This window comes from Clupea harengus, chromosome 21 (assembly GCF_900700415.2).
Source record: "Clupea harengus chromosome 21, Ch_v2.0.2, whole genome shotgun sequence".
Classification (NCBI taxonomy): Eukaryota; Metazoa; Chordata; class Actinopteri; order Clupeiformes; family Clupeidae; genus Clupea; species Clupea harengus.
This window is the reverse complement of record NC_045172.1, coordinates 2,230,665-2,246,620: the sequence shown is the minus strand read 5'-3', so window position 1 is coordinate 2,246,620 and position 15,956 is coordinate 2,230,665. Positions and strand designations below refer to the sequence as shown.

General features: G+C 43.1%; 1 protein-coding gene across 1 annotated transcript; it reads left to right on the top strand.

The window, feature by feature from the left end:
• The first annotated feature begins 86 nt into the window (after nucleotides 1-86).
• Nucleotides 87-1,299, top strand: LOC116218253. The gene is made up of 3 exons (XM_031559152.2): nucleotides 87-434; nucleotides 540-844; nucleotides 1,093-1,299. Exons 1-3 carry the CDS (start codon nucleotides 248-250, stop codon nucleotides 1,297-1,299), a joined length of 699 nt encoding a protein of 232 aa, XP_031415012.1. The 5' UTR covers nucleotides 87-247.
• Nucleotides 1,300-15,956: the final 14,657 nt, after the last annotated feature.

The following is a 15,956-nucleotide window of genomic DNA, read 5'->3' as shown; positions in this document are numbered from 1 at the left end:
TAGTGAAGGATAAACCTCGCCGATGAGACAACTGACATCCGTGATCACAGTATCCTCAATGTTGTCGCTGGCATTCGAGCGTTGAAGTCAAGTTTCACAACATCATTGCTTTTGTCTCCGACTCTGCAGCATATTGCAAGAAGACGCATAGAGATGTTCTCACACCGGTGTTCTCAAAGTCTGTGCATGTTGGCACATATCCTCAACCTGGCTGGGGAACGCTTCACACACTGCTACCCTGGTCACGATGGTGAAATCATCGTTCTTCAAGAAGCCTGGAAGGAAGAGTCGGTACTTGGCCTACCTGGCTGAGTTCTTGCCGTCTGAACAGGTCAAGCTTCCACCAGTGCCTGTTTCAACCAGGTGGAATTCCTGGTTTGCTGCAGTGATATACCGGGCTGCACAGATACACCTGTATCACGGCTTTTTCAGTGGTATGTATAATGTACCTCAGTGAAAAATATAATTCATTGTATTGTTACACAATGTCAATTATGCAATCCTTGTCCTGAGCAATACTTTCTATAACTTACTGTCAGTGTCAGTGTTGTGTCCTTTAGCTGAGGAGAGCCAGGGCATAGCACTCAAAAGGATCGTGGAACTATGTGGTCACAAGGAGATCTACCCAGAGATCCTGTTGCAGGTGCACTTCATCACGGAGAACTGTCCCAGACACGTCACAAATCTGACTTCTCTAGAGGCCACCCACGACCCCTTGGCCTGCACTGTTTACAACACCATGGAGGATCTGAGGGCCTACTTGAAGGCAGGCACCACTACAAACTCTTTTGTCCCAGAGTCAGACAGACTGTTGGGAAAGCTGAAGGGCCAGGAGAAGACCAAGGTAATGAAGGCCCTTTAAGAAGCTGGTGAAGCACTTTGATGACTACCCAGCCAAGGCTTTCTACAAGGCAGCGAGAGTGTTTGACCCCCGTCAACTGCCAGCCCTCTCACACAGCATCATTGATCTCGATGCCATCCCTGGACTCAAGAACCCCTCCCAGGATTTGAGAGATGAGTTTGCGATCTATGCCCAGTACAAGCAGGAAGACATTCCAGACCCTCTTGTCTGCTTTCTGGGGTGGTCTGCAGCAGAGGTTTCCAGGTCTGGCTGCTGTGGCACAAGATGCCATTTGGATGCCTGTTGATGCCAGTGTGGACGTGGAGAGGTCCTTCTCCCAGTACAAGCACCTCATGGATGACAGAAGAGAGGGCCTCACTGAGGCAAACACAAAGCAGCTATTGATGCTGTACTACACTACTATGGAGACATTAGGGACTTTAAGCAGCGACGGTTGAAAGGACGGCTACGGTGTTCGAGAAAACAAAAATCCACTCTGCGCACGCAAGATTCTATCTTGACATTTCCTGCCGTTGGTTGTAGCCCAACTGTCTACTACGGGAGAGCGACTGGTTTGATGTACTCAGTAATTTATACGTTTTTATCGTATTTGACACTGTCATTTAGTTTATATTCGATTCTACCGTTAGTAGCTTTATGGATTATTACTATATTTGTTAAAGATACCCGCTAATTTGACCGATTTTTCTGTTTGTTCATAGACATGTCATCCGTTGCCAGCACCCAAGATGCTAGACCACAGTAAGTAACGTTAACATTAGTTAGCCAGGCTAACGTTGTAGCTAACAAATAGGCTATTCTCAATGGTTTTGATTAGAATTATTTAACAAGACAGGTATATTAACCCTCTACTCACCATAGCGCCCGAAACCGGAAACTGGGTATGCTGTCATTGACTTTTCTGAAGTATTTTTAGCTATTTCATCGCTACACCTCACTACTGACAGATCACCTGAGGAGAAACAGTTGTTTTATAGTTATGGCTAGTAATCCTAAACGCCCGGGTCTATTATCACTGGATGAGACAGTTTTTTTTATTTAAATAGATCTTAAACCCATGACACTTGTATTTGCAGAGATATATAATACTTAATTATTTGTCTTTTGTGTGACGTTCAATAAAGCTAAGTTTAACGTTACCTCACTCATAGAAATGACAGTAAGCTAGCTACCTTGTCTAAGGAAAACGTTAGTCTGAGGAGTTGGTTGATAGCGAGCTATTGAATGCATCAGGGTCATCACTAACTAAACTGATTTGATTTAGATATATAACGTATCTATACGTATGTATAGAAAAAAACTGACTTCATTCAATGAAATGAAACAATCCATGAAAATGTAAAAACATTTTTGCTGTGGCAGCAGAGAGGAGTGAGGACATGGAGGAGGAGAGGAATAGTCAGAGGCCTGATGAGCGCAGGGAAACTTCTGTAGGACAGGGGAGAGGCGGAAGACGTGGAAGCGGCAGAGGAAGAATGAGGGGGAGAGGGCGAGGGCAGATCGTTAGCGCAGCAGAGTGCCAACGAGTCATTTCCTTGGGTTAGAGATGTATTTGATCCTACCCTTACTCTATACTCTAGTGAGTCAGGGCCTCAGACCACCTTCACAGGGGTGTTGGAGATTTTTATGCAGATGGTAGGGCTTGTCTTTTTTAGTCATTTGTAATTTAGTAATTTTTTTAGAACTATGGTTCTTCGAGTGCATCCTGGTGCGATACATTTGTAGAGGAGATGAAGGTGTTTGTAGGAAAAAACATCCTAATGGGTATACATCGTTTACCGTCTTATCTGGACAACTGGTCATCCGATCCAGCCTTACGTGTGTCCTATGTGGCAGACACCATGCCTCGAAAAAGGTATGAGGAGTTGTGCAGATACCTGCACTGTTCAAATCCAGGGAGGGCAGACTCTGGTGACAAGCTTAAAAAAGTCAGACCTTTTATATGTGTCCTTCAGGAGACCTTCCCAAAACTTCTTCGGCCATGGAAAAATCTCTCGGTAGATGAGGCCATGATTAAATTTGACGGCAGGTTACTGTGGAAACATAGACTGACGATGTCATACTCATAATTCTAGTCAGAATATGAGTCTGATACTGCTCCATTGGGCTGTGATTATGGGGCGTGTTTCAACCGAACCAGGAAAAAAATGCCTCTTCGCTCAATTGGATCAACGTAGTTGTCATCAGGGCCAGCTGATAAATACAATTTTTACCGAATCCCGTAGGAAGGACGGCAAAAACATATTTTCGATCGACAAATGCCTTGATCGCGTTTCTCTGTTCCTCTTTCAAAATGAATGCGCTCTCGATGTCTTCTAAAACATCTCTATCAACACATATCTCAGCTCTCCAGCGGCAGCCATGTTTGTTGATCATCTGTCCATCATTGTATAAAGCCCGCCCTGACAATTTGATTGGTCTGATACGTTTTTGATCGGGCATAATTTCTCCCCAACGGAGCGATGCCAGACCGAACTTCCCGACCTAAAATTTTGTGGGCTAAATTCGTCTGGCATCCAGGCTAGTGGAAACAGTAACCGCCTAAGAAACCTGTCAGGTGGGGTATTAAGATCTGGTGTCTCTGTGACTCCCTGACAGGATACTGTTTAGCATTTAACGTATATACAGGCAGAGAGGGGGACGTGGTGGCAGATGGTTTGGGATACAGGGTTGTGATGGGTTTAATGTCAGACTACCTGTACAAAAACCACCACTTATATGCGGATAATTTTTTTTCTTCAATTCCGTTAGTGAAAAACCTACTAAGGGCCAGTACTTATTACTGTGGGACCATAAGACCCAACAGAAAGTTTTCCCCCAAAGACATCATGACTAGAAGATTGATGCGTGGAGATATAACCTGAAACAGTCAGCTGAATGTTTGTAGATGGAGGGACAAAAGAGATGTCTGTTTTATATCCTCCTGTGGTGGTTCTAAGGATATTTTGAAGCATGCATCTAAATTCACGCCAGATGAGTTTATCACTGTCCCTGAGCTTGTGCTAAATTATAATGCCAACATGGGGGGTGTGGACCACATGGATCAGCTAAGTACTATAATGTAGGAAGAACAGGGAAGAAGTGGTGGAAGTATTTGTTTTGGGGGATGTTGAATATCGCCCTGGTGAATGCCTATATTGTGTGGTTAACTGTTCAGAGGCCTCTGGCCCAAAAGTAGAAGACAGTTTTCGTTGAAATCGTATAAAATGAAACTAGTTCATGAGTAGTGTGATGGTTACAGCAGTAGGAAGTCAAGAGCTAAGGGGCAGTCGGCCACTGCTGTGGAAAGGGTAGTAACTCCTAACCTGAAAGCAGGTCACTCCCTTGTTAAGTTTGATGGGCGTAAAAAAGGCTGTGTGGTTTGTATTAGGAATGGCCGTAGAGCACAATCTGGGAGGTGTGTGGAGACTTAATTTGGGTGCTCCACATGCTGTGTGTCGCTCTGTAGAACAGATTCTTGCTTCCATGAATTTCACAGAATGTTTTAGCACACAGTGTGCATGTACCTCTCTCGGTTCCTCTATCTCTCTCGATCCACCTGTTTTATATCTCTGGAAACTTTGTGTCTCTTTTACAAGTGTTTGTGTGCAGGTTATATAGGTTGTCTGCTCTCTTCTCCAGGCAGTGTGCCGATTGCAAGCAGTGTGTGTCGCACTGTGAAGGAGTGCTATTACAGGTCCCGGATGTGGCATGCAGCTGTCCTGATCCACCTGTAGAGAGTGTGGTCTGTGTGTTTAGGTAATTTGTGTGTGTGCAGGTTGTCTGCTCTCTTCCATATAAAATACATACGTAGTGTGCATAGGGTATGTTTTGCTTGTTCTCTTTTACCTTCTGTGAGGTGCATTGTGTTAACTCCTGGTATGAAATGCACCGTACAAATAAAGCTTTAAAGATTTACCTAAATGTATCTCCTTATCTGTTTATCAAATACAGTAAAAAATAGATGAACCTCTCCCTATCGGTTTATCACATTGATGTCTACTAACAAAATGTTCTCTCTCTTATAGCCTGACCCAAAATGCTGATAGATGTGTAAACATCGCTACTGTCTACATTTACCTCTCGTTTCCGCCCCCCCCACCCAGCGGACCTCAAGCAGATGGGTCCCCCCTTACATGCCGCGGTTCTGCTTAAGGTTTCTCCCTGATTAACAGGGAGTTTTTCTTGTCGCCATTGTGCTTGCTCTAAGGCAGAGGTCTTCAACCGGGGGTCCGCGACCCCCAGGGGGTCCGTGGAGGTACTGCAGGGGGTCCGCCAAATTATTTCATCTGAAGCATTTTTTCCCTCTTCCAAAAATTAAAAACGTCCAATAGGCCTACATAAACATAAACAGAACGTAAAAATTGCTTTCTATTCGTTAAAAATCATACATAGGCTACCCATGGGTCACCATGGCAACATATGCACTTTTAGCTACGTTTAGCTATCTGGTGCCAAAACACGTTACCTGCTTTAATCGTTTTGTAATTTCTCGGAACAAAAGCTCCACGTCAGACACCACTGATGGCGGTTCAGATGACCTACATTCAGAGGATGCCAACACCCCTTCCACGAACAGCCAAAAGCCAAACGGGAGAAGACACGTAAATATTCAGATAATTATCTGAAGTTTGCCTTGACCGATGGTGACGAATTACCAGTGTAACCACTACGTGGTTTGCCCTCCCGTGCTATCAAACGAAACTATAAAACCATCAAAGCTGCAACGAGACTTAAAGACAACCCATGCTCACTTGAAATCATTTTGAATTACCTGTTTAAAATCTTTTGAGGGCCAGCAGACATTGATGAGACAATCAACCAAAGTGTGCGAGCTAACTTTAAAAGCCTCTTATCAAGTTGCATTACGTGTCGCTCAGACCAAACAGCCATACATAATTGCGGAAAGTTTAATATTGCCAGCAGCTATATGTGCAAAACAATGTTTGGGAAGGATGAGTACGTAAAAAAACTGAAAAGCATCCCAATGCTATTGATGAATTGGCAGCTGATGTGAGGGCACTACTAGTCCCAAAACTCCCAAAGGCAGATTATTTTGCACTACAATTTGTTGAATCCACCGATGTGTCAAACGACGCTCAGCTTTTAGCTTTTGTGATTTGTCGACCAAAATGAGATGCAGGAGGAATATCTATTCTGTAAGCAGCTGCCTGGACGTAAAACAAGTTCAGAGATTTTCAAAGTGATAGAACATTTTTTTCCGTGAACATGATATACCCTGGCCAAAATGTGTCGCGATGTGCACAGGCGGTGCAAGAGCCATGTATGACGCACTGCATGCTTCATAGGGAGAATCTTGTTGCCAAAGACATGAGTGATGAATTCTCAAACGTCAGATCTCTCACTAGGTATGAGATATTTCATCCATACTTAAGCTTCTCAAGCTACTCAATTCTTTGTCCCTCCCTAATTGAATACAGAGTGATGGCTAACTGTAAGGGAGAAAAAATGTCAATAATAAACAGAATAAATTTAAACGAGTTGTGTGTCACAGATGATTTGCAATTATGTTCAAACATGTGTAGGGGAGTGTGTGTGTGTGTGTGTGTGTGACTGACACTTAGTTCCAAATAAAATATATGAATATCAGGCCCAAATTTGGGGCGGCGGGGGTGGGGGTCCCTGCTCAGTGTCTCTCTCAGCCAAGGGGTCCTTGGGCTGAAAAAGGTTGAAGACCCCTGCTCTAAGGGGGTTCAGGCACTGGGCTCTGTAAAGCGCCTTCAGACAATTTAATTGTTTTGGCGCTATAGAAATAAAATTGAATTGTTCGCTCTCTCTCTCACACACACACACAATAATAATACATTCTGTTTGTTTGCTAGCATTGGAAATTCGTTTTCCAATCTAGTGCCCCCATGGAGTGGACAGAGAGGCACGACATTATTCTCGATAGATAAATTCTTGTTTCGGAGCCCTTCAGATTCAAGAAGGGGAGTGTGGACAAGGGGAAGGCCTGGTCCACTATTGCAGACGCCCTAAATAGTTCCCTGGACCTACTATTTAAAGTTTCTCAAAGGTCTGTGAGGGAGAGGTTTTCCCTGATCGAGGAAAAATAGAAGAAGAAGAATAATAAAGATGAGGAGTAGTGGGTAGATACATTAATTGAGGAGATAACAGAGAAGGAGAAGGCAGCCGAAGAAACGAGAGGATGGAATGACAACAGAGGGAAGATAGAGGCAGACAGGGCCAAAGCAGAGGAGGCTAGGAAGAGGGCCATGGAGGCAGGGTTCATACACATTTTGACCAATGGATTTCCATGACTTTAAACCAAATTTCCATGACCAAACATTTTGTGAAATCTCGGTTTATACGTGAAAGTGATAAAATGTTGTAATTAAACTAACAATGAGAATTCCAAAGCATACTGTATACAAAAATATAAACTTAGTGCATTTTGTTAGCATTTGAAGGGAGCGTGCCTATGTTCCCACATTTCTAAGAGCTTTTTCAAAATTAGGTCTTATGTTCCCACAGCTCTGTGTTCCCACATTTCTAATATTCATTACAAAATTAGGCCCTATGCTATGTTCCTAGATTTCTACCCCTGCCTGGTAGTTAAGGGTTCACCATTCCGTAGCTGGCGATTTGAAGGAGCTAGCTAGCTTCCAAACTCTAACCCTAACCTTAACCCTAGAACATAGGGCTGTGGAAACATCGGACAAATTTTTTAAATAAATCTGGGAACATAGGTCTGTGGGAACATAGGGCCTAATTTTCAAAATTGACAGTGAAAAAAAAATCCTTAGAAATGTGGGAACATAGGGCTGACCCCCATTTGAATATTCTTCCATAGGCCATTGGGCGTGTACACAAATCCCAAATCTTCAAAAAATAATTTTGAGAAAATGAGGCAGAACACCATCACAAATGTTTTATATGTTAAGAACAAATATCTAATCTTTCCAAAACAGTTAGTTGTATGTTGGTAGATGCTGTATTTTTTTTTTACTATAGCATGCCAAAAATGGGGTTTCATCCATTTTCAAGCTTTAATATCTTCCAAACCATTCATCACATAGGGACAGTTTTTTATACAGAGCATACATAGGAAGGTCTGTGTATAATATCAAGTATCTAGCTTTAACATTGAGCTTTCCACAGGCCTTCAAAGATGCTGACACAGAGCGTAGAGTAAAATTTCCGTGGAAATTCAAGCACCCCGAATACTATGATTATAGGGATGCACCGATACCAGTATCGGTGCCGATACTTCGTTAAAATACTCATACTCGTTTTTGAATTGCCGATACCAAGCACCTATGCCACTCATCAGTATTTCACTGCATCAAACTGGCCCGGGCTATGCTGACACAAAATGTGATTTATTGTCCTACCACTCTCTGCCAGACTAGTAAGTAGCTTATTTGCCGTCTTGTGTTGCATTTGCTTGAAGTTTGACTGTGTTAGGAAAGTTTGTCATAGTGTCAAAGTATTTCAGTATACAGGTTTCGCTAAATGTAGCTGCTAGCATCTCGTTAGCGATTAGCAATTCCGTTGTGCTGCCTTAACGGCGATTTGGGCTCATTTTAAGATAAATGACGACGACAAGAGTAAGGCACAGTGTAAGATCTGCACTGCTACGGTGTCGAGGGGCGGAAAGGAAAGTTCTTTGTTTAACACAAGCAATTTGATTAAACATCTGAAGACGCACCATAGTGCTAAGTACACAGAGTTCACTGATGCTAGTGGCGCAAGACCGAAGCAACCAATCTTAACTGACGTCTTGCAAAAGAAAAAAAACGCGCACGCACACACAGAGAGAGAGGTAGAGAGAAAGACTGTGCCACATATGTTAAGTGATTGTTTGTGTACTTGAGCAGGAGATTCTTCTGATCCTTTTGTAACTGAAATGTGCTCTTGTGCTAATCCAGTAATAGTTCTGTTCACTTTTTGTTAAGCAGACTGTGTTGTTAACTATGCAGCAAATTTAATTGCCTTTATCTGGTTATATTTGCATTTTGTCTAATGTGATGATATTGTCTGTTTGAAGGCTTTTTTAGTGTGTTAAGACCAGAACGCATTTTTTTGTGACAAAACTATTGGGAATAGAGAGCTAAGATTTGGGACTATACCTATTAAGAAGTGTATGAACACCCTGAATTTTTTCAGCCATATCTGAAATGGTCGAGTGGGGAGATTTTCCTAAATTTTGACGTTTGGCATGGAATGACTCAATTGTGTTGCAATCTGGCTATCGGGGAACATTTTATATAACATAACCATTTTAAAATTCCATGACTTTTCCAGGTTTTTCATGACCGTACGGACCCTGTGGAGAGGATGGGCCAGACAAAAAGGAGGCTGAGTGAGGATGGAGAGGAGTTCAGCAAGCGTAGGAGAAGTGGTAATATCAATAGCTAGGCTACACTACGACAATGCCGAAGAGAAAGTCAGCATTCACCAAAGATTTGCAAAGGGCTTACCCCTTCCTCCGCAAAGTCCAGGGCGATGATTATGCAGCGTTCTGCACACACTGCAAAACCTCATTTTCTGTAAGCCATGGTGGTAGCGCAGATGTGAAAGATCATGTGAAAACAGCCAAAACATAAAAGGTGGGTAGAGGCAGGGGCTAGCAGCGTGACCACCTATTTTAGCAATGTTAGCGCTGGAAGTGGTGAGCTCAAGCGGGCTGCTGAGGAGGGGACGTTTGCCTATCACCTGGTAAACCACAATCAAAGCTTCAGGTCCATGGACTGCACCGCGGGTCTAATCAGAACATTTATGATGAGCGCTTCACTTATGCAAAAACCAAGGCTGAAGCCATCGTGACTAATGTCATCGCACCCCATGCCATGGATCTGGTAAAGGCCGACCTGGAGGTAGTTCAGCACGTCTCTGTGGCTGTTGATGCGTCCAACCACAAGGCTGTGAAGCTAATTCCAATTGTGATCCGATACTTCAAGGATACTGAGGGGGTACAGGTGAAAATCCTGGAGTTCACATCCATTCCAGGTGAGACGTCTGATATTTTAGTTCAAGAAATCAGTCGCAGCCTCCGATCGTTCAATTTGATGGACAAGGTAGTTGGGTTTTGTGCTGACAACAGACCAACACCTCATGGACAAGGACAACCCATCACACATTGAGCAAGAGGAGTAGTAGGCCCCTGAAACCCCCCTCTGACTCTCTCTATCACATGTCGGGCCAGCCAGTCACCCAGCATAACCAAACACATACCACAATTTTGGCCGGTAAAAAATATGATTGGCTGGTAATTTTTTTCATCTACCAGCCATGTTTGCTGGTAAGCCAAAAAGTTAATTTCAAGCCCTGCATATAACTATAAGGTTAGCTTTTTTTTTTTATGGAGTGGCCTAATGAATGTAGACCTCAGACTATTCCAAGACATTCATTAGTGTTTCAATGGAATACTTTGGTATCCATTCTTCATGGAAGATGGCAATGGATAAATATCAACTTCCCACAGAAATTGCAGGTAAACATTTCCTTAGCCAACCTTGGGTAAAGATAGCTCATGTAGGCTCAACACAAAACTCGACAATGTCAGACAAAAGTCAACTCTCTCAACCTGTAAGAAAGTTAACTTACCCTTAAATAACTAAATTATTTTTATATTACTATGATGTATTTTGGGAGCAATGAGACAGTAGTGGTCTGGGGGCAGGAGTGGTCCGGTGTAGGGTTTGATTCTTCTGCCGTGCTATTTCCAAAAGAAACTGCAAGGGTAGAAAGATCAGGGGTTTGAGAGTGTATTGTAATGGTACAATCTAGTCTAATATAAAAGACACTTGCTCTGTATTAATGTTGCAATAAATATTTGTTCTGTAAAACATTATTCTAATCCCATGATGTCAGTGTTAATCTGTTTTTCATCTATAATTTTTACAGCTTTCATGGAAATATTAACAAGGTCAAAGACAGAGCTAGCTATTGGATAGACCTAATGCTAGCTTCAAGGGCACTAGCGATATGTGACACAATCTGAGGCTAATCTGCCATCCGCCATAAATATCACCAAATAAACTCTGATATAGTGCAGCATGATATGGTATTTCGGCAAAATAGTTGAATATAAATCAATATTTACAACAATGTTCTAACATTAAATCAAGGATGGCTTCCTCACAGCTAATGTCCGTTTAGCTAACGTTAGCTACCATCATCGGACAGAGCTAGCAATATTGGATAGACCTGATGCTAGCTTAGGAGCACCTGTCAGTTAAGGATGGGTTTACCACAATCAATGATGGCTTCCTTACACAGCTCACCTTTCGTTTAGCTAACGTTAGCTACCATCAGGGGACAAACAGCTAGCTAGTAACATTCCTATATTAGTTGACCTTACCTTGTATGTGTTTTTTGGCTAGCTCGATGAGTTCGCGCACTTTCTCTGTCTTTCTGCAACGACCTGTTCGTTCGTTCATTTGGTCTGGCCTTATTTGTGTGGAGGATTAGGATAAGCAGTTTTACCTTAAAATAACAGTTTTAAAAAAAATTGGGGCGCTACAATGACTTTTTTAATATGGAGAATCGCCTCCGTGCTGTTGCCATACCAAGGTCTGTAGGCAAATGATTAGGCTATGTAGGTTTGCCTGAAGCCGCCCGGCTTTTACTGTCTGCCGAACTAGTAAGTAGCTTATTTGCCGTCTTGCTCTGTCTTGTGTTGCACTTTCTTGATGTTTGACTGTGTTAGGACAGTTGTTGACTAACTAGTTTGTCATAATGTCAAAGTCAGCACATTTCAAGAGATTTCGTTAGTTTTAGTCGCTAGCATATTGTTAGCGATTAGCAATTGTTCCGTTATGCTACTTTAATGAATTTCAAGATGTGAGATTAATTAGTTAATTTTATGTCTATTGACAGCCCTAAAAAATACACAAAATGTTATTTCAAAAAAAGAATCCAATGCACAGGAGATTTCAGACCATTTAAAGTACCACTTATCAACCATGTACCTAAAGGTGCAATACTCTCAATCCCATTCACATGCCTCTGCTATAAAGTGTGATTCATGGTCTATTCTGCCCACAAATGCAACCAGATCACTCAGTGCATTCCATTCCCGTTCTGAGGTAGTGAGCAGTGTTGCCAGGTCCGCAGTTTTCCTGTGGAATTGGGCTACTTTTGAATTGTTGCCGAGGGTTGAATTTTTTGTCCGCTGGTTCGGGTAGACCTATTGTGCATGCAAATTACATGAATATCTTTAAATAAAAATCCATATTTTAAATGAAATAATTTATTTATACCCAAATCCTACCAAACTGACTCCAGATCAGCACATACACACATGGACATGGGACACGCCTACACACAGACACCTAATGCTCTCAGTCTCCCGCCACTCGATCCCAACTCAGGTCTGGTAGTTAGTGTAGCTAGCTAGCTAGCAACCCTGGGAGAAACATGACACCCGGTAGGTGGGCAAGATACGGGAAAAGAAATACACAAAAGAATGGGAAAGTGAAAACGGAATTAAAGAATGGATAGAACGTGTGGTTGGGGATGATACCAAAGCTTTTTGTCGGTACTGCAAAAGCAAGATTCGCACGCACCACAGTGATCTCCAAAACCACAGCAAAACGGAGAAACACTCAACACACAGCAGCGCATTGTGTCTACTTTTGCTGGTATCAAAAAGGTAGACGGCGGAGATGCCAATTCAATAACAGACGCATTGCTGAATTTTTTGCAAGAATGCAAGCTGTGTCCAAAACGATGCATCGGGCTCGTAAACGATGGGTGCAATACCATGTGCGGCAAGAACCATTCACTTCTCACCAAATTTCGAGAGCACAACCCCAACATCGTGTTTGTGAAATGTGTGTGTCACTCGATTCAGCTGTGCTCCTCATATGCAATGCGTGTGTTGCCGAGAAATGTAGAATACCAGATTTCGCAAACTTATGCGTGGTTTTCACACAGTACTCTCCGCCAGCAAAACTACAAGGAACTCTATGAAACGATTAACGTTGGAGAAGCTCCACTAAAAATCCTCCAACTTTCAGACACAAGGTGGCTAGCTGTCAGTGCGTGCCTGAATCGGGTACTCGACCAGTACGAAGAGCTCAGATTGCACTTCCAGTTGGCAAAAGACAAGGACCGAAGCTACAGTGCGGAGATTGTCTTTCAGATGTACTCCGATCCAGTCAACAAGCTTTACTTACTGTTCCTTCAGCCCCCATGGTCCAAGTGGCAAACCGAGTGAACAAGATGTTTCAGATGGAAAACACAAATCCATGCAGGCTTTTCCACGAACTCATCACGTTCTATCTGAGCCTGCTACGAAGAGTCACAAAAATCAGCACCGTGGTCGTGGACAGAGATCATAGCCTTTGACGGGGCCATTGAAAACAACCAGCTGCCTCTCTCCGCTGTTGATTATGGAATTCGGTTCCAGATGGAGCTGGAGAACGCAAATATACGCGCACCAGCAGCAGAGAACGTCAAACAACGTTGCAAAGAATACCTTGAATTTGCGAAGCAAATGAAACAACGTCTGCCTACCAACATGCAGCAACTCCAGTCTCTCGGGGCCTTGAGTCCATCTACGGTGCTCAGTGTTCAGAAAAAAACCCAGCTAGCATCTCTGTCATTTCTCCACCTGTACACAGGAAACCTCGGCAAGCTTGATCAACAGTGCAGAGTGCTGGACACGCTTCAGTGGGAGAATACAGAAGACTGCAAAACCGAACAGTTCTGGATTGAAGTGAAAAATCACATGGATGCTGCCGGTGACAAGGACTTAGCTGAGCTTGGATCGTTTGCCCTCTCACTTCTGGCATTGCCATTCAGCAATGCAACTGTGGAATGCACATTCTCGGAGATGAATTTGATCAAGACCAAATTGCGCAATCGAATGAAAGACAGCCTTCTGGAGAACATCCTTCGCATTCGGGCCTTCATGCAGAGGCATGGAATCTGCTGCCACCAGTCCGAGCCAACCAGAGAGATGCTGGCCTTATTCAGTACAGACATGTATCAAGGACCAAGAGGGCGAGGGATCTGAAAGCGTCTAAACAAAAGACATTGGAAATTTTAATAGTTCCATTACAAGGAGTTTTTCTCTTTTTTTACTGTAACAGTGGGTGTCCACGGCACGCGTTATCGTGCTGTTCTCATTGGGATAGAATGGAATCGATTTGCTGCCTGGTGAGGAAAAAATCATCTATGCTGCCTGCTGAAAGTTGGGCATTCTTTAACTCTATGCAAATGAGAGCGATTTGCTGCCTGCTGAGAGCCAATCAGTTCGGCGTGTGTGATTTGGAAGCCAACGTAGTTCATATGGGCGGGAGTAATCAAAAATATCGAGTCTCGGGACTCTGTTACTGGGAAATATTTTATGTGAATAAAGGTTATCTACACGACTTTTTATATGTCTAATCGACTCGGTTTGTTGTTTATATGCTACACGAATGCTGTGAGGTCAAACAGAATATCGTAGGTCTTAACTGACTGAAGAATTAGATAGAATACATTAACACATTATAAATTAAATGAATCAGCCCATGACTGACTGCCGCAACATCTATCATTATTTTTTGGGGAGTTCACAAGCTAATGTGTTACATTAGCGTAGCACTGCACCTGAACTTTGCTACCATATATATTTAATTGCTACAGCCAGTGATTTTTCTGACCACACCCCCCAGGCGACTTTACGCCTGCGATTTAACGCATGTAATTTGTGCTGTGGACACCCACCGTGAAGCCTTGTCTGCCCCATTGTTTTACGCAGCCAGGAGTGCAGCCGACGCAGTGCACTAAAAGACCTTTCACAAGAGCAGCTGCTCACAGGCACTGATAAGGCAACTTGATTGATTGCCTTCAGAGAGGGAAACATGTCTGAATCTAGGAGGTTGTGCACAGCTATCATATCTTGGGGTGGACATCCAGCCTCTGTTTTGCGGGCAAGGACGTTTCTGGCCACCAGAACCTCATCTGTTTATATTAATCAAAGAATAGAGAGATGTCGATAGTTATTTCTTGTATTTCGAATTTGCTCGTTTACACTCTTGCTCACTGGAGACAGTTTCTAACAAAATAGCTAGCTAGCTAGCTTAGTGTTAACATAGCCCACTACAATATTCCCTTTCATTTGCCTCAAGTAAACCTAAATTTAAGCAGATAACAATCGTTAACAAAGCCAGCACAGCAGCCTCCCCAAGATCCTAGTGCCCGGGGTTTATATCGTTAAGTATGATGATAGGCTATTGGATTGTAATTTGAAGGAGGAGAGAACATACAAACCAGAACGCACGCACATATGTAACACAATCACAAGAATAAAAAAGTCAATAGGGGGGGGGGGGGGGCTGAATAACTTTTTAGGGGGGCTTCCCGTTTTCTCTATTCCACTCGAGCTGTGCACCTTCACACGCAGCCTCTGTTTTGCCCCCTTTCCCTCTCCTGACCATAAAATCTTTACCATATCAATGACAGTTTGCTCAAAATAAGGGCAATACTAAATGCAACCATTAAGTTTAATGTAGCAACCAAAAGCCCATGCCTGGTTTCCCAGTTTGCAACCACTTCAAAAAGTGAATATTGGGCCGTGGCTTAATATTGAATAAATCATTCACATCATGTACATTAATGTTAGCTAACCTGCTCTTTACAAGTTAGGTTGTCCTAGCACTCAACATGCCCCAGCAAGCAAGCCTCCACAGGTCCTGTACGGGCCCCCTTAGGGCTGGCACAAGGGCCCTTTGAGGGCTGCCCACGCAGGGCCCCTGAGATTTTGCTCATTGGCAAAGTGCTGGCCCTGCGTTGGCAACCCTAACATCGCCCACAGGAACCCTCACTAGGCCCACACAGAGACTCTCCCCTCCTTGTAAGCTGTCGTTTGTAACGTTCCTTCTGTCCTCCCCCGCTGTCGCGTGAGTTTCGTAGCCAGGCCTTTATTTCTTCCTCAACTTCAATATTTTTTGGACTGGGTTGAGGGCAACATTTTCTAACAGCTTCTGGAAAGCAAATAGGCTTATATGCAACAACAATGTGAACTGTGTTGGATAGAACGGTGTCTTTTTATATTTAATGTTTTACATTTAATGTTTGTAATATAAAGGTAGCTTACCTGTTACAACGCTCCTTAATACCAAGTTCTGAAATGGCCTCTTTTCGTGGGTTCCATTCC

Bases quoted from the DNA above. Each gene is read 5' to 3' on its own strand.
- LOC116218253 (XM_031559152.2), top strand. From the start codon at position 248: ATGGTGAAATCATCGTTCTTCAAGAAGCCTGGAAGGAAGAGTCGGTAC. The intron at 435-539 runs GTATGTATAATG...ACTTACTGTCAG, and splicing joins GTATCACGGCTTTTTCAGTG to TGTCAGTGTTGTGTCCTTTA. The intron at 845-1,092 runs GTAATGAAGGCC...GGTGGTCTGCAG, and splicing joins AGGGCCAGGAGAAGACCAAG to CAGAGGTTTCCAGGTCTGGC.